Source organism: Sceloporus occidentalis, unplaced genomic scaffold, assembly GCF_023333645.1.
Source record: "Sceloporus occidentalis isolate IW3139 unplaced genomic scaffold, rSceOcc1.0.p SCAF_2, whole genome shotgun sequence".
Taxonomy (NCBI): Eukaryota; Metazoa; Chordata; class Lepidosauria; order Squamata; family Phrynosomatidae; genus Sceloporus; species Sceloporus occidentalis.
In genome coordinates, this window is record NW_028316982.1 from 164,282,150 (window position 1) to 164,301,445 (window position 19,296).

Sequence of the window (19,296 nt, forward strand, 5' to 3'; positions counted from 1 at the left end):
GTAATATACTTCCGTTTTTATCTCACAAACAGCACCAATTTAGGCTCAAGCAGAAAAGAAAAGCCAAATACAGAAGATTCTTGGAAAATACTAATACTGTATTCCCCTCCACCTTTAAAGTTTCAGTTCATTCAAATAGACCAATTGTCTTTTCACATTCCAGGAGTTCATAACCATCTGTTCCCATCTAATGGGCACCCTCCAACAAATCCCTCACAGCACACACACCCAGCCTGTCTGTAAAAAGCCAAGAGCTGTTGTAAAAACTGTACAGTGTTGTTGTGGGTATTTGCACTCTAACTCTGACGATCTCTTTTCAGTCATCACACTCTGTCAGTTTGCTTGATAATAGCAACCATGGTGACAGAGGGCTATTTGGCAAGTTAAAAACTGTAACAGGCACAAAAGGCTGCCCCTCAGAAGATATAGAGGGAGAAAACATATTCACTAATTGTACAGGGCAGAATAAACAGAACTGCTGCACATAATAGCAAACCAAAACTCTGCTTAACTCTTCTGAGAGAAAGTTCACAGTTACATTTCTCAATAGAAGCCAACAGTATGATACATTAACATTAGTGCACTGAGAAGCATTACAAAGACCCTGAAAGGCAAGCCCAGATTATACACAATTGCATACACTGTTCTCTGTACTTAGTGGGTATTTAAGAAGCAAAGCAATCGCCCCCCCTACCCTTACATTATTCATATTTTAGCATACAGATTCTTTTATTCAACTAGAAAGACTTTGGCCTGAAATATATTGGTTAATCCCAATGAAACAGACCCACTGAATTAGCTGTGAAATGTTCAAATAACATTTGTGTAAATCTCATGATTCAATGGGTCTTTTCTTGTTGGAACTACCAATACAATTCAGGTTTCTGCTTTCTTTTAAAAAATGCTCCATTGTCTGCTAACAGATCTACTGATTTACAGTTACTTTTGGAGAAAACTGGTAGTTTTTTTACAGATTAGGTCACAATCCAATGAGGCTAAAGTAAGAGGATTCAGCATTGCTCTTTTGAAACAGGTTGGGTAACTAGACCAGTGGGTTCTCAAACTTTCTTCCATCAGATGATTTGAAATTCATTTCCCAGAATCCCAGGTCACTGATAAAGCTGACCAAGGTTGGAGGACCAAAGTTGGAGAACTACAGCTCTAGATAATGATCTGAACCACAATATTAGCCCCCACTGGCAAGTACTGTAGCCCAACCATAATCTGGAAGGCCATAATTTGCCTATTCCTGCTTTGTACGATTTATGATCTAATCCTGTAGTACTGAGAACAAGTTTGTTGTCTGTTGTATGCCTTCATGTCATTTCTGACTTATGGCATATCTTCAACAAATTTATCAGAGACATTTCTTGACAAGACTTGTTCAGTGGTTTGTCATTGCCTTATTGTGAGGCTGAGAGTATCTGACTTGGTCAACATCACCCAATGGATTTCTGTGGCTGAACAAGGATTTGAACCTGGGTATCCCAGTCCGACACTCAAACCACTATACTGTATCATTCTGGCTGTCTTGGTCCCTCTTAAAATGGCAGTGCTCCACCCACGGGATTCCACTCCTTGATGCTTTTTTTAGAACCAAGCAAAGAACAACATTGTTCTTCTGGGTGTTTAATGAGTTTTTCTAGCTTTCAGTGATGTTTAATGGGTCCAGGACTCAAATCATTATACCACCACTGGATCAGATGAGAGACTTTTGGCCAGCAGCCCTATGTGCAATATATTATTATTATTATTATTATTATTATTATTATTATTATTGTGCATGCATGTGCCATGCGTTTGTGGACATCTGCAAACCACTACTCTGCTGCTTCATCATGGCATGTGGTTGACTCTAGGCAAGCCCTGGTAAGTTTTACCAAGTTGTCACTGTTATTGATGTGTGACTTCAAGTTGTTTCCAACTTACGGCAGCCCTAAGGTGACCTTATCACAGGGTTTTCTTGGCAAGTTTCTTTTGAGGGGGGTTGCCATTGTCATCCTCTGAGGCTAAGAGAGTGTAATGCCCAAGGTCACTCACTGGGTTTACATGGCCAAGTCAGCATTCAAACACTGGTCTCTAAAGTCATAGTCCAACACTCAAGCCACTACACCATACTGGCTCTTTCTACCAAGATGTTTTGATATCTAATATACAGTAATTCATGTCTGCCATCCAAAGACCAGACGGTTTAAGTACAGAAGCCTTATAACCAGACGTTTGGCCAATGGGCCACAGCAATTAAGGAAAGAAACACAACAGCACTCACCTTTTGCAGACAATAGAACCAAGTGTATGGAAATTATAGTTCATTACTATTGATGTGCTTTTTCATTGTACTGAAGCCTTTATGTACTTGTAGAGTGCGGAGATGCATTTTACGCAACTTCCAGTTTACACGGAAGCCACTTAGGGAGGGAAACAATGGCGCGTACGCCCATGGCACATGTGCACTGCTCTGTCACATGCACATGCCCCATTATTTTCTATGGGGCTCGAGCATAGGTGGATTTTCCCTTATGCGGGGGGATCTGGAACGGATCCCCTGCATAAGGAGAGGGCCCACTGTACTTACTATTGTTCATGTTTATTTTATATGTTGTATATGTCATTGTACATTACTTGCTTTAATATATTATTTATAGCATATAAAATGGTTATTCGTACATATACTTTTATATAGCATTACATAACATTATCTTTATATTATATGCTTCACATTTATTTTGTGATATCTATACTGTTTTGATCATAGTCTGGTTCTGTTGTCCATAGCAATTATGAACACAATGACACTGTAAAACACTTTTGACCTACATCACTGAAGGGACTTCAGTGGGACACTGATGCACTGAGCTTTACACTGTTCAAGTTATGGGTAAGTGCTTCAGGAATAGTAAACTTCTACCCCACTTACCAAGCTCAAAATACACTTTATGTGTTGTGGCACTAACTGCTGCTCACATGACTGTGGCCAAAAAATGTTCTTCAGTCTTGGGTTCTAGTCTCCAGGCTAATTTGGTCATATGCTCATTTGAAGTCAAGAAAAGAGGCTTCCAACAGAGCATTTATAAGATATATATGAAAGAAATATCCCAAGTTGCATACCTAGATGCATTCTGCCCACACTCTTTATGCTGAGCCTGTGCTTCTTCCACCCCCATCCTTTCCCTCTGTCAAATCTGATACTGAGAGAAGGAGCATGTTCAACATGCAATGTTAGTTTACTATTTCTGAGAATGTTTTTGAAATGAAGCCAAGTAAACCCCAGATGTGAGGAAGCCAATTGTATTAGGGACTATTTTGGACTGGGTTAGAAAGGTATACATGAAGGAAGGCAACTGGAAATTGCTAACATTCTGAGTATTAAAATAAGAAAATGCCACAAAGAAATTATTCAGTCTGTGAAACCTAAACTGGCTGCATCACATTCATGCCTACTACAATGTTAATTGTTCCTACTTCAGAGGTAACATATACTTGCCTTCTTAAAGTTACATACCTGGCAGTATCCCACTGACTGATTATGGTGTCCATAGGCCACTAAAACATTGTACAGTGTTTTCTGTAAACAGGGGTCAGCAGTTTTGCGGAATCTTATATTATCTGGAAATGTCCTATTCATGTCTAATAAAAAGAAACAAACAATTTAAAATATCTACAAAGCCATTTGGACCATGAAACAATGTCTTAGGATTTAAATCATCCATTCCACCCTTGCAGATAATGAATGATGAAATATTTCCTACAGACATTTGTTCTAATCACTTTGGAATACATTTGAAGACTGCAATCCAATCCATACTCACTTGTGCACCCACAAAACATACTGAAGGCAACTGGAGTTATGTGTGTAAATTTACTGAAAGGATTACAGTCTTCAAATACAATACAAAAGAGAGAGATGTGCACATTGAAATCAAAGGCACTTATGCAAACAATTGTACCTTTCCAACATAAGCCCATTTATTTAAAAGTAATTCCCAATTAGTTCAATAAAACATACTTCCTGGTAAGTATGCTGGTTTTACAGCCTTAATAAACACTTTAATAGTTTTAATGAAACTAAAGGAGCAGTGAGCAGATAAAATACAGATACTAACCTATGTTAGCAATGTTACATTGGATAAAATATGACTACAGTTGGCCCTCTGTTTTTGTAGGGAATCCATTCTGGAAGAGAAAACAGAGGCTCATGCATATTCAAGCCCCATAGGCTTGAATGGGGCATGCCCATGTGTGCACAGCACACCATTGCAAATAGCGGAGGTCGTCCCTCTGCAGATATTCAAGGGCGTGGATCTCAGATCCGCAAGTTAGGAGGGGCAACTGTAATTCTCTTACTAAAACTCCCATATTAATTCCAGGCAAGCAGAACTAATAAAACAGGCCAGCACAGATTTAAATTGTCAAAAAAATGCACTGCTCAATTCTTTTATGTAGCTTAATTTTCATAAATGAAAAAAAAAACATGTTGTTTTACGTAAGTGGAAAGCAAAAGCCAGGAAAACCTTTTCAGTATGTAAAGAGTTCAATTTGTGGTTCACTCCAAACTCTTGTGATATAGCTGAATATTGAAACAGTTATTTCTCCACTGGCAATCCAATTTTAATCCAATTTTGCCTAAACACTGTCACGTTAACCTAGACACCACAAATACTGAATTAATAGAACAAGGTTTCTGTTCTTAAATGAATAATTAGAAATGGCTCAAGATCTAGATCATTTTCTTTGGTTTAAAAAACCCTATAAATATTATTATCATCTTTATTTATAGCCTGCCCTTCCCCCAAAGCTGGGACTCGAATACTCCTTAGTGTTTCACACTATGAATGTGTTGTGACTGAATTTCTTAAGAGATCTGTAAAAGATGCATGTGCTATTTATTACATGTTACAACTATACATTGGCTAACACCCTGTTGGGTTATTCCCAACTAGAGCAGACTCATTCAATCAATTGTTGAATTATAGGTCAACATATAAGTAAATGCCACCGAATCAATAGGATCACTCTATTCAGGTCCTACAAAAGAATTTAGTCTATTATATATTTACTGTAGAAAACAAAATGAATAGTAATGTGGAATGGTCCTATATATTCAAGCTGAAAGGGGGACATGTAGTGGCACTTAAATCTTAATAAAAGGGAACACTGTGGTTAGATGTTTGTATCAACAAAAACCCTCAGAAAATTCTAGAGGGAGTCTATTATAATGAGAAATGGAGCTAACAGAAAGACATAAGGGATGCTTCAAAGGATGTCTCTTCTAAACCTATAAAAGTGTGTGAAGTGTCCCAAATTATTTTTATCTCTATATATACCAAAATAGTCTTCTGAACATCTTTTATTCATTTTGTATATCCTTATTTCACCTAATTGTTCATTGATTTAACATAATCCTTTTGTATGTTTTCTAGGAACAGAAAGGAGACTAGGTTTCTCGTCTGTGTTTTGGAGTTCAAAGATTAGCCTGTTAAGATGACCTTGAATAATCACTTTAACCACTTACCTAGAACACTGGTACTATGAACAGGAAGCTTCTTTGCATAGATTGTTGCATCAGCCTGATTACCTTAAGTTTCCATTACGCCATATTCAAAAATGAACCCCACACCCGATTGGAGAAGTTTGTCTTAGGTCAACTTTCCTCCACCACCTATCTAAACAAAGGCTACTAGAATCTTTTTTATAAGTCATAGTTATTTTTTAATGTTATTTTCACTTCAATCTTGAATTAATTAAAATACAAATGATGTAGGGAAAGAACTACAAAAGACTTGCCCTTCAGAAACAGCATACTATCCAGACTTTCCCAATAAGCCATGCTAGCTGGGAATGATGGCAGATGAAGTCCCAACACATTTGGAGGGCACCAACTCAGGACGGTTGACTATGTGATAACAGCATAGGACATCAGCTTTAACTATTCAAGTCATTATTCCAGCCACATAACTGGAAAAACACTTGACTGCCAATATCCAAGCTTAGCCACTACCACCATCATTTCACACTCTTTTTTAAAAAAAAGTCATCTGTAATACGGCAGTAAGAAAGTTATTCTATAAACTATGGCTTTTTACACCTGTGGGGACTGAAACCCTACTACCAAGAGAGCTATATGTAAAAGACAACACCAGGAACTTAGCTAAAATAACTGTGCACATAAGGATGAAACAGGCAGAGAAATTGTCAAGAAAAAGTTCCTTGCTATATCTGCCAAAAGGAGTATGTATAAGAACAATCCATTCATACATCTCCATATGTCAATCCAAGGCCAAAATTGCCTGCACTACAAGCTTCTAGGTATTCAGACAAAATATACATATATAAATGTATTTAGAAGCTAACCTGTTTTAATTGTTTCCACCAGCTTGTCATTTTTGTCTCCATCAAGTAACTTCTGGTAGTATCCAGGGTTTTGTTCCATGTGTGTCTGAGCACCACTGACCACCATCCAAACCAGTGGACGGTGCTCATTGGGAATGCCTTTCCTGATATAGCGTTTTGCTGCAAACACAAATATATATATATATTATATGAAGAGAAATTTTCTATTCGTGTAAGACAGAGGATATAGTATATTAAGGGGATTAAAAAAATCTTAATTACTGGTGAAGTCATTAAAAAGAAAAATATTTTAATGCATTAAAACCATTAAAAAGCTGAGTGAATCCTTGATTCCTGCTTCTCCAGAGACTAGGACATAAAACAATGGATTCAAACAACTAGGAAAAGAGATTCTATCAGGAAGAGCTTCCTGGTGATAAGAGCTTTTTGAAAGTGGAACATGCTGCCTCAGAGAGTGATGGAGTTTCGTTCTTTGGAGATTTTTAAACAGAGGCTGGATGGCCATATATTGGGAGTGGTTTGATTATGTCTTCTTGCTTGACAGGGGGTTGGGCTGGATAGCCCTTGGGTTTTCTTCCAACTTCTAAGAAAGACAGAAAATCTCAGGAACAAGTGAAAACATCATTGCTGTGTGTATGTGTGCTGGTAGACTACTCCAAAGCCTTTTTAGATTACTAAAAACCCAGGTGTGTTAAAATATATTTCTAAATTGTATTGAAAATGTTCAGATGTGTCAATGGTTAACTAAGGTTTAAAATGGTTCCTGTTGAAGGCCAGAAAGTTTAGGCCTGGAAGAACAAGTCTTCAAGGACTTCTGCTGAGACATAATATACACAAAATGTATTATTGTTATGGTCTTGTGTAGTATGGTGACTTCATGGGAAAGAGGTGTGTCCACTTGGTGGGAAGGTTGATCTTTTGAGAGAACAAAGACTGATGTCACATTCAAGCTTCTAGCATGGACTCTGAAAGAGTATAGATGTATAGTAGCCTGCTGTAAAGTGTAAATAGCAACAAAGTTAATAAACCCTCATTTGAGTGAAAATCTGTGTGGAAGTTACTTTGATATTGAGTAGCTGAGAAGACTGCATCTGTTCCAGTTGGTACCAGTCCAGAACCACCGGTAACAAGAGACATCACCCATCCCAAAGATCTTTTTCTCTAATAAGGTGGAGGGATAAGACAAAAATGAATGCACACTCCTTAGCCCTTGTATGAATTAGGAAAATAAGCAAGGTAATGATTTTTAATATTATTATTGTTTTGCCTTGCTCTGTACCATCTCTTTCACCCTCTTGACACCTCTGTGTCCTTCCCTGATCTCCAAGCACTGCTGTGGCTTCTTAATTGTGAAGACCTATAAATGGACTGGAGCAAAGTTATATGCTTCCCTTTAACTCAGGGGTAGGAATTATGCAAGCCCTCCCCCTCTGATGCTAATGATCTGCAAGTCCCAGCTTTTCTCAGCAGTTCCTATGCTAGCTAAGGATCCTTGAAGAGTGCATGATTGCCAGTTCTGCTTTAGCAACCCACACAATCTTTGTTCTGTCTGACCAAAGCATAGCATCTGCATGTTGCTGCTCATGGTCTTGTTCTTGGGTCTGTGGGATGGTAGGAACCACGACACCCAGGTTCATACAGTATCATAGAGAGAAAAAATGTTCATCTTGAAATAGAATGAGCTCACCAGGCCCTTGTTTCCTCAAAAGGTCTGGTAAGCAAAACACCAGCATTGTAATATCAACATTAAATGGATATTAAATGGGTAAATTTGATGTGTGTGTGTGTGTGTGTGTTCATGGTTGAGGAAACAATGCAAATATCCAAATGTACAAAAATAAAGTAAGTGTGCCTAAACTAAGGGATAAACAACTCAGATTCTGCTATTTTTGCTGCCCTCCACATCTCCACTACCACAGGTACCCCTGCTGATGTGCCAACATACCAGAAATTTTGTTGGGCAACACAACACACAGGGAGAAAGTATGATTTTGTTTGGAAACATCATGCTTAATCATTTACTGTCCATTGATGCCAATGCTAACATAAATATTTAATTCAAAGATATAGCTGTGTTTGTATGTAGAGATCTTGTAGCACCTTTGAGACTACCTGAAAGAAATTGGCAGCATGAGCTTTTGTAGACTTCAGTCTACTTCCTCAGATGAAGTAGACTGAAGTCTATGAAAGCTCATGCTGCCAATTTTTGTCTTTCAGCTACTCTCAAAGGTGCTACAAGATAAATATTTAATGTAATTAATGGCTATGTGAAAAATTAGCCCAATAAAGAATTGTAGATAATATATAATATAGTGAAATGGATGAAAGTGAATTCAACTCTTCAAATATTTCATAATGCACAATTTGCTTTAGGAATATAGAAAAAAACCTTACAATTTCATTGCAGGTGTAAAATTCACCACCCAAAATACTACATATCCTGATACCCAAATGGCAACCCTATCTTTAAAAAAAATGTATCTGGGAAAAATATGTATTACCATTTCTTTGCTTGTGCTATTATAATATTTGCATATTTATAGCTAAGAAGAAAAGCACCACATTTGAATACTGTTCCTATAATGTCTCTTTTGTCTTTGCAGCTGACCCTTTCCCATCATGGCTATTGATTCTGAAAGCAAAGCCAGTTTGAACACTTTTATATCAGATGCTGCAAGCAGAGACAGCCTTTATGGCTTTGGTGGCCCACACAAGGAGAAAACAGCCCTGCAGCTTATCATACATTCATTATTCTGAAACACTGGCTGTCATTAAGACAACAGACCCACAGGCCTCCTGTAAACAAAACAAAACAAAGTAGCCCATTTAAGGGACCGTGCTTCTCTGCTAGAAATTACGAAAAAAGTCTATTAATGCATAACTTTGTAAGATTCTTTTGTGGAGTGTATGCTTTTAAAAATACTGTATTTCCGTTTTAAATTGAAATAAACTACCCACTACCTACCATTACCAAACTGATTCTGTAAGAATGTATCCACACACCCACAAACTATTCTGTCTGTGTCTGAGCCCAACCATAAACATTCAAGATTACAAGTTTAAAACTTTATCAAGAAAACTTGCTAAATGAATCTTTCAAAGAGACAACATGTATTTTCTAATTAAACAGAAGTCAAACTTTATAAGATTATCAAGTAGTGAGAATATCCAAGGAAGTGGGTAAAATTAAACTAAGGAAACAAAGGTGAAAAGAAACATTATTGGATATTAAGATATAAAGATCTTACTTAACACAAGATAGAATCTGAAGGTATAACTTAAGACCAGCAATAGGAAGTATTGAATGTTTTTCTTTTCTCTCTGAGTGAATTAAGTGTCTTTGCACAACTTGTTAATGTTCACTGTGAATGTAGACTGGTGTGTCAACTGTTATAAGGTTATGTTGTCTCAATAGGTGTTATGTTATACTGTTTTTACTTTTTTACTTTTCCTCTTTTCTTTCTCCTCTCCAAAATTTTCCTCTCTTACTTTTTCCCTCTTCCTTCCCCGCCTTTTCCCTTTTTCTATTTTTTTCTTCTTTTCTTTTCTCTTCTATTCTCAACTCTTCTTTTATTCCACCATCATGTAGTAGGTTGTTATAAGTTATATGTTGTTATGGATGATGACAGAATATATATTTTTATATTTTGTTTTAATATGCATTAATAATAATTTATTGAGAATATCCAAGGAAGTACCTGGGTGCCCAGAATATATTGCTAGAACTCAGGAATCTGCGAAGAACTAACAACCATGGAAATAACCTTTAAAAATCTATAAATATCTTCTCATTTATACTTAACTTAATAATTTCTAGTTTGGTCTCTATTGCTAGCTTATTGCACAAAACGATGAGGACATCAACAGTCTATCACACCTGCTCAGTTAGCTGGTTACAGCGCTTCCATATGTACAGATAACTTTATAATTATATGTTATCTTCCCAGCAGTTAACTTGTCATACAAACAGTGAGACATGAACACACCTACCTCTTTTCACAGAGAAAGAAGCTGCAGAAGACTGAGAATTCTTATTTTTATGATTCAAACCATGAGAACCATGGATATCCTAATGCAATAAACCTTCAATTTGCTTCAAAATTCAGGATTTATTGTCTCTGTATTCAACATAAAACTTTGTTATGTGGCTCCCTCTCAAACCAACAGTTTAATCTCATTGATTTGGATTCTTTGGATGGTATCAATCAATTTTGATATCAGAACATTGAAGTGTTTTTGTAATGACTTACATGTGAAAGTCTGAATTTCCAAATATGTCAGATTTTAGGAGAAAGGGACAGTGCCAAGACACTTTCTGTCCATGATAACTTACTGTACTAGTAGTTTGCAACAAACAACTACTGCATGTTCTCTGACAGGCAAAGAAACAATCAGATTAAATTAATTACAAGGACAAAGACAACAGAGAAATGAAACCAATCCATCAGTTATCATTGTCAACTCTGTGAGTTAATCTCTCTCCTGGTTTTCACCCATTATATTCATTCAGGCAAATTTGCTAATGGAATGTATCTCAAATTCAACTATAAATTTTGAACAAGAGAGGCAAACACAATCAGATACATATAAGACATTGTATAGAAAAGGTCTTCTTAACAATAGTTTAAGTAAATGGAGGGGAAGGAATTAACGAAGAGAAAAAAGGTAACAACTTTTCATTTGAAGTGTGCTTTCCTATAGTAAAATCCTACAACATATTGACTCTTACCTTTTAAGCTTTTAGGTACACTATTATTTCCCTTTAAAAGTTTGGACCACTTAATTGCTCTTCTAGTGAGTACTACTAAGTATCCAGAAAAGAATTCTTCATATGTTGCATAGTCAAAGTCTGCTGGCCTTTCAAACCCATATGGATCCACTCTGCAATACAAGACAAACAGATATTTTAGTTTTATGCAGCTAAATAAGCTCCATTCCTATATCCAAACAGAAGGTAATTTTCAGAGATCCAGCTCTGGTGTGGAATTAACTGAACTTCAGAAAAGGTGAAGGAAAGGAAAGCATTAACTGGCAATGCTAAAACAATTCAAGATATCCTCTGTAAGTTTGGAAGGCAATGTAATTTGTTTTTGTTTTTTTTATAATAATCTTTATTGAAGTTTACAATATTTACATCCCCTACGTGTTACCTTCATCATATATATATATATTTGCATTTTTCTCTTATGCAATGTAATTTGAAGACTTTCAATTACCACCAAATGTTTTAATTAGGAAGTTTGGGTTATTTCACACAGTCCACTAAAACAATGGGAAGACATAAAGGAGCTCCCCCTCCACTTTTTCTGGGTCCCATGCCAAAAAAAAGGAAAGGGAAAAGAAAAAATAGAGAATATGCCATTCCCACATCAGTATGTCACATCTCCCATAGTAAATATTCACATTTCTGTTCTCACAATACTGATCCAAAAATAAAGGAATAAAAAGAACACTACAACCTTTAATTTTCTTAGTATTGTAAACTTTTATTAAAGGAAAAAATAACCACTGTATCCATATTTGTATGTCATGCTAAATGATGGTTCAATGAGACAGGTGCGTACCTAATCCTCCAAATTCATACCCCACCCCAGTGGTGGAGAAAAGGACTTTGGAAGGGTTTACTACAGCTTTTACAACTATGGGTTCCTGTGTCACAGAACTCTGGCTAATTCTGTATTAACTATGGTTAGTTTAAATAAACCAGCATCAGAATCAATGATGTGAAGTCTACTTATTTTAAACTAATGGTCTACAGAACAGTAACAAATGAGCAGAGTATTCCCCAAAACAAACATATCATATTTAGTGTTTAGATATTACACGGTATTATATGAAAGTTGGTCCTCCTAAAGGATAGTTTATTTAATAACCTTTTTTTTTTGTATGCCTAATAAAGGTTGAATGGACCTTTGTGGGTTTTTTTCATGTAAAGGAATACAGGATTTAAACCCTTGAGAAGTTAGTTAAAGCTATGCTGGCTAAGGAATGCTGGGAGCTGCTCCCAAAAAGTAACTTTTCAAAGCTCTGTCATAATGTCTTGCTCAGATAAAGAAGCCCTAATGATTTTAGCAATCAAGTGGTCCTGTCTACCAGGCAAGGCTCCTTTCAGAGCAGTGATTATTTTGCATAAAATCCTGGACTCCTGCTCACTCTGCATAATGGATGCAATCTTTGTTTGCATGGTTGCTTATTTGCCTGACAACATACACACACAAAACAGATGGATCAGAAATATTTCTTTGACTTTCTGTTCCCACCAACTCTGGTTATTAACTTCTTGAACAAATGGCCAAATCAGAAAATGAAAAACCATGACTTTAGACATTTACAGGAAATAATCTTCATCTCATAATGTACTCAAGAAGAAAGGATCTGCAAGACATCTTTAAGTGCCACTATTTTAAAGATGAACCTAAGCACATAGAACCAGGACATTTTGCTGCCTGCGGTAAAACAACTTGATAGCACTCTCCACACCTAACTCCACATACAAAGCTGACTGCACTGGTAAGGCAGTAAGGTTCTCTGTTACTTCTGTGGGCAGCTTACCTGTTTAGGGAGGTATGACATACAATCTAAGACATACACAATCTAAGGCATGCAGATGATACCATACTACTAGTGGAAAACATCACTTGGAACAATTACTAAAGAAGGTCAAAAAAGAAAGTGCAAATGCAGGTTTCTGTTGAACTTAAGGAAAACAGAAATAATGACCACAGAAGATCTACATAAATTCAACCTATACTGTACAATGAGGAAACAGAAAAAGTTAAAGATTTCCTTCATCTTGGATCAAACATTGATTCAGAAAAAAAGACTGCAATCAAGAGATACAAAGAAGACTAGGAATGGGAAGGGCAACCATGAAAGAGTGAGACAAGATCCTAAAGAGTAAAGACACACAATGGAGCACTAAGGTTAGAATAATCTGAGAGCTGGACAGTAAAGAATGTCGATAAAAAGAAAATCAACTCATTTGAGATGTGGTGCTGGAGAAGAGTGCTGAGGATACCGTTGGCAGTCAAAAAGACAAACCAATGGGTCCTTGAAGAGATCAAGACTGAATCTCTTCAGATTCAGCCAAGATGATTAAACTGAGGCTGTCATACTTTGGCTACATCATGAGAAGTTATGAATCACTGGAAAATACAATAATGCTAGGAAAGAGAAAAGGTAGTAGAAAGAGAGGAAGACCACATGCCAGATGATAGAATAGAACAGAACAGAAGCATAGTTGGAAGAGACCTCAAGGGCCAAGCAGTCCAATCCTTTGCCATGCAGGAATACACAATCAAAGCACCACTGAGAGATGGCCATGCAGCCTCTGTTTTAAAACTTACATTTAAAAATCTAGATGGCTAGATTCAATTAGTGAGGTCACAGGCCTGAATCTGTAAGACTTAAGCAGAGCAGTGGAGAATAGGGAGGACTGAAGATGTCTCATCCACAGGGTCACCATGAGCTGGATCCAATTCAAAGGGAATTAACAACAACAAAAAGAAGAAGACACACTCAATGGCATACACAACGTTATTCTCCCAGCAGAAGGGAACAGTTGCAAGGAGACCACAGGAAGAACTGTAGTGGCAGAATTTTCCTGTTATAATAAAAAGCTATAGAAAGATGGAGTTGCCTTTGTTAGCCAGAGAAATAGTTTTAAAATGAGGCTTGAAACTGGAGCATAGAGAGTGCATCTTGACCTGGAAGGAGCTGGCACCAGCGAACAGACATAACATTCACAATTTAGATAAGAAGATGCAACTGCTGAAGGTTAAAGAAAGCTACTGAATGCCTGAGGGAGGGGTGAGGAGTGATGATGCAGTTAATAATATATGCATATATCTCTGTCTTGATTGTAAGAATTCTGTATGTTTAAATTGTAATTAGCCAATGAAATGTGATGAAGGACCTTCTTTGTGTAATTAACTATAAAATTAGGCCATCTTGTCTTGTTCGGGGCCTCAGCTTTTTGGAACTTGAATTCCACTGAGTTCATGTTTCCTTTGTCGACAATTGGAAAATAAATTTATGGATTTTCAAATTACTAGGCCCTCTGCTAATTCTTTGCTCTGCCATGACTAAAACTTTGGTCTGTTACAGACAGCCAAAATAAAGCTGCTTCGAGTCACAGTGGAGGTATGGTGTTTCAATGATGCATGCGTCCTAAGAGTCCAGAAGCCACACCAAAGCCACACTCCAGTCCTGAAGGGCTGGAGCATGGCTTTGGCGCGACTTCTGGACTCTTAGGACGCATGCATCATTGAAACACCATACCTCCACTGTGACTCGAAGCAGCTTTATTTTGGCTGTCTGTAACAGGCCATTGTGTCTCCTGAAATTTCTATTACAGAACAACTAGGGGCTGTTACCTCTCAGCATCTGCCACCTCAGTGTAGCTGCCTTACTCTGCCTAATGGTAGGGTCAGCCCTATGCAGGAGACATATCCAAGGAGAGCAGTAACCAAGTTAAAGCAAGTCAAAACTGTGCTTTTCTCAGCTTTTTTGGGACTGAATCCATTGAATCCATTCTTCAAGCCACTCTTCCATATATCCAAGAATACAAATTCAATGGCTAAGCAGGTTAAGTAGTCTTTTCCTGGATGGCAGCATACTAATCAATACCTGTATTGCGTAGGAAATGATATAGATGTGTTCCTAAGCATTACTTCTTCAACAGAAAATTTGGTACTAGAGGCAGAAATAACATGGAAAGAATAGGGATAGATTCCTACACTATATAAAAAAAAGAACAGTTCAGCATGTTTCAGCAAACTTTTTATCAAAAACTAACAATATACCTACATGAAATGGAACAACCAGATCAGGCAAGTCTTCCATAAATAAATAAAAACATTTTGGAGCTTCTAGTAGCGTCTTGAAAGCTTCTTCCAAAATGCAACCAGAGATAACTTCTTTTTCACCAGCCTCCACTTTTCTTATTATTTCCATTTTGGTGGCCAAACATATATTTTTGTGTTGTTTTATTAACATGGTGTAGATAAGCTGCTAAGGCAGGCTTATCTGCTTTCCCGTTTTCTTTTCTCTGTTTTTCTGTTCATGCATACTCAGTAAGGGATTCTGAAGGCAACTTACCTTGTCTGTTGTAGGTAGAAATACACAGCTACATAGCTGGGGTAGAATCCTGTTCTTTCCCAGCTCAAGTTTTATTACATTGCTTTACAGCAGACACACTGCTGTAATCCAACAGCAAAAGGCAGTTTGTCTAACCTTCCTTCAATATCCTCCCAATCCTGATGCTGTTAAAAAAAATTCCAGCTAGACAGAGGACAAGGAAGAAAGGCTGGAGGTGGAGCAATAAAAAGCTTTTGTAAAAAGGTTAGAATCACTGGCCCCATACAGACAGGCCAAAATAAAGCTGCTTCTGGTCACTTTGGAGGTATGCTGTTTAAATGATGCATGTGTTCTAAGAGTTTGGAAGCTGTGCCAAAGCTGCGCTCTAGTCCTTAGGACTGGGTCATGGCTTTGGCGCGGCTTCAGGACTCTTAGGATGCATGAATCATTTAAACAGCATACCTCCAAAGTGACCTGAAGCAGCTTTATTTTGGCCTGTCTGTATGAGGCCATTGTTAACTGAGATAGGCCTGTATATTTTTATGCTTCACTACATAAAGATTTCACATACGGTTCACCTGCAGCTATGGAGAGATATCCACACTTTTAGGGGAGAAAGCATTCAAACATGCCAGCTTCTCCTCCAACTTGCACAGTCCATAAAAAGTTTTATAATCTGATTTTACTATGCATAAAAAAATAAAAAATAAAATAAATAACACCCTGGACTTTTCTACATACTGATACCCACCAGGACAGTGAATATTGCATTAGTCACTGTCCAGTCATGAAAATGGAAATACTGATCACTCATCATGTCTCATCTGCCTGCTGAAGAAATTCCACTGAGAAGGTAGGCCTTTACAACTACAGTTTCACAGGTTTGGGAACCACTGGTTTCTTCATATTAGCTTCACATTAACTTCTGCATACTAATATTTATTTGTTTATTTGTTTGTTTGTTTATTTATTTATTTATTGAGGATACAGATCTCCCATAAAACCCTATTAAAAATGGAAGACACTGTATGTTCCCATTATAAATTAACTATTATTTTATACATCAAGGAAAATCTCTTTCTAAATCAGTTTCTCATATTCCCAAAATAACTTTCTCTATCATTCTTCATGCTTTGCTAACTTCTAATCAAACAGGTGAGTGGCAGCAATCCTATATTATGAAATTCAAGGTACCACAAAGGACTATAAAAAATGAAACATACATGCATACAAGTTGCCAAAGAATGTGTCATTCTAACAGACTAGGTAGTAGATAATTTCTCATGTACTGTTCAGATTTATTTCAGGGAAATCTGGAGAGAGGTAAATCAAGCCTCCTTTTAAATTGGGCTGTGAAAGCTGTCTTATTTGGGGGAATCCACATGCAAAGGGATCTTCTAAGACTGTGTAGAAGATGTTGTAGCCTAAGTTTTGGTAGGCTTGGTCTGCTTTCTCAGATGCATGGAGTGAAACGATGGCCAGGAAAGGCAATTATAATTAGACTGTATGAATACCTATGAAAATGCAAAACATGTGGTACTTCTAACTAGACTATGAATACCTATGAGCCAATATGGTCTAGAGGTTTGAATGTTGGGTTATGATTCAGGGTTCAATTCCTGCTTGGCCATGAAACCCACTGGGTATCTTTGGGCAAGTAACAATCTCTCAGCCTCAGAGGAATGCAAAGGCAAAGCTCCTCTGAAGAAACCTTGCCAAGGAAACCCTATGATAGTTTTGCCTTAGGATCACCCTTAGGGACCTTATCACACTAGGGACATCCCAAAGAGGAATGGGATTTAAATGAGATTTAAATTTTAAATTCCTGAAAGTAAAAAGCTGCCGTTTTTCTCAGTTTTACCTTCACTTTAACTTTGCATTATTTCACTTTGGCAGTCATTTCATGTGATAAACTTCCTGCATTTGTGATATTTTTTTAAAAATTAAACCTTGTTTAAATCCCGTTTCTCTTCAGGATTTCCCTAGTGTGAAAAGGTAAGTCAGAAATGACTTCAAGACACACAGCAACAACATAAATACCTACGGAAATGCAAAACGCTTGAAGGAGGGTGGTTACGGTGTTGAGGTGACAAGTTGAGTTTTAAGGATGGTGGCTGAGGGACAAAAGCAGGAGGGAAGGTGTATTTGGGGGAAAGAGTTGTTGGGGGAAATGAACCAAACCAGTGAACCAGGGAGCCACATAAACTTATTCCTCATTAACCTTGTGCCAGTTAAAAGTCAGATAACCCCTCCTGGGAGGGATCACCCAGTTGTAAACCCAACAAGTTCAGCCCCAGAAACTTTCATCTCCTTGAAAGTTGCCCACAATTCAGGAAGCAAAAGTTCTCCCGGCGGACAGGGAGAATTTCCCAGCAAGTGCTAGAGGTGCTCCCCCTTTCTTCCCTCCTTTCCTTGTGCACCGCCTTAACCAATCCCTGCTCTGTGGACTTCCTGTTGCACCTGAGGCACCCCCTGGCAAGACCACTGCCATGCCAAGCCCAGAAGAGAAAAAGCCCTTTCCAAACCACAACACCGGAGCCTCATGGAGAAGTCTACAAATCTTAGTCAAGACAACGTATCCAAAAAACCTGGGTCGACTTATCCACGGGTCAATGTCAGCACTGTATTGTAACTCTTCTTTTAAAAAAAGGAACTAGTGAAAGACAGGAATATAATTTGTCCTGGAAGCACTGACTTTCCTCCCCTCTCTCATCCCTCCCTGCTGGGATCTTGCAAAGTCTTTGGCACTGTTTGTAGAGAGATCTTGTAGCACCTTTAGGACTCACCCAAAGAAAGAAAGTGGCAGCAGGAGCTGAGGAATGCATCTGAGGGAGTAGGAGACTGAAGTCTGGGAAAGCTCATGCTGCCAACTTCTTTCTTTCAGTGAGTCTCAATAAAGGGGCTACAAGATCTCTCTAGGCACTGCTTCTACAGACTAATACGGCTATAGCTTTTGTTTTTCCTTGGCTTCGTTTTTTAAACCCTTTGTCCCATGCCCCTAAAGGGAGCACACTGCCAAAGGACGTGCCAAATCCCACCAGACCTATCATCTCAAACCCCACCCTTTTGGCTCCAAAGGGGGGCTTCTGTCTGAGGATTAGAGGGGTCACAAAAGCAGCTGCCCTCCTGCAAACTCTTCTTCCAAACTCCAGCTCCCATTCTTACCTGTGGACGTCGCTTGCCCGGCTCTGCTGCTTGGCTGGCCTCTCTTCCTTCCCCTCCATGGGGAGGGAGTAGTAGTAGTAATAGGGATCCCTCCAGCACAAAAGGAACGACCCTTCCTCCTCCTCCTCCTCCTCCTCCTCCTCCTCAGCTGCCTTGTGTGGGAAAGGAGTCAAAGTCCTAGGGCTGGGAGGATGGAGAAGGAGGCGAGGCTTTTGTCCCTTCCTCCTCCCCCTCTTCCTAGGGTCCTCCAGACTAGTCCTCTCTTGGAGCCAAGGGCGAAGAGGATGCCTCTTTGCCAGGGAAGGGAGCTGCTCTCTGCTGCCAGGAGGAGGAGGAGGAGGAGGAGGGAGGAAGAATTGCTTCCCAGTCCCAGGGGGATGGGCCTCCCATGCCTGGGACCCTCTCTTGGCTTAAAGGAGACCCTCAGGGAGGAAGCACCATAGTCTCTCCAATCCCTCCCGCCTTGGAGACCCCTTTGCGCCTCCTCCAGCGCCAGCACAGCCTTCTTACTCAGGAGATGCTCCGCCCAACCTGCTGCTCCCTTCTTGTTGTTGTTGTTGTTGTTGGGTGACTTGGTTTTTCTGGGTTTTTCTTGGCCCTGTTTGTTCAGAAGGGTTCTTACTTTGCCCTTGAGGCTGAGAGAGTGTGACTCGCCCAAGGTCACCCCATGGCTGCGTATTGGCCAAAGTATCCTTGGCCAAT

The 19,296-nt window shown here is 38.6% G+C and overlaps 1 protein-coding gene across 1 annotated transcript in view; it reads right to left on the reverse strand.

Moving 5' to 3' along the window:
• The window catches only part of LOC149319221 (growth hormone-regulated TBC protein 1-like), a 31,457-nt gene extending 12,420 nt beyond the window's left edge, over nucleotides 1-19,037 (reverse strand). The window contains exons 1-4 of the mRNA XM_089511313.1: nucleotides 18,595-19,037; nucleotides 11,081-11,232; nucleotides 6,352-6,510; nucleotides 3,503-3,627 (exon numbers count right to left, since the gene is read on the reverse strand). Of these exons, the coding sequence (XP_089367439.1) occupies nucleotides 3,503-3,627; nucleotides 6,352-6,510; nucleotides 11,081-11,232; nucleotides 18,595-18,653 (495 nt within the window). The 5' untranslated portion in view covers nucleotides 18,654-19,037. The remainder of the gene's footprint in view (nucleotides 1-3,502; nucleotides 3,628-6,351; nucleotides 6,511-11,080; nucleotides 11,233-18,594) is intronic.
• Between the last annotated feature and the right edge of the window lie 259 nt (nucleotides 19,038-19,296).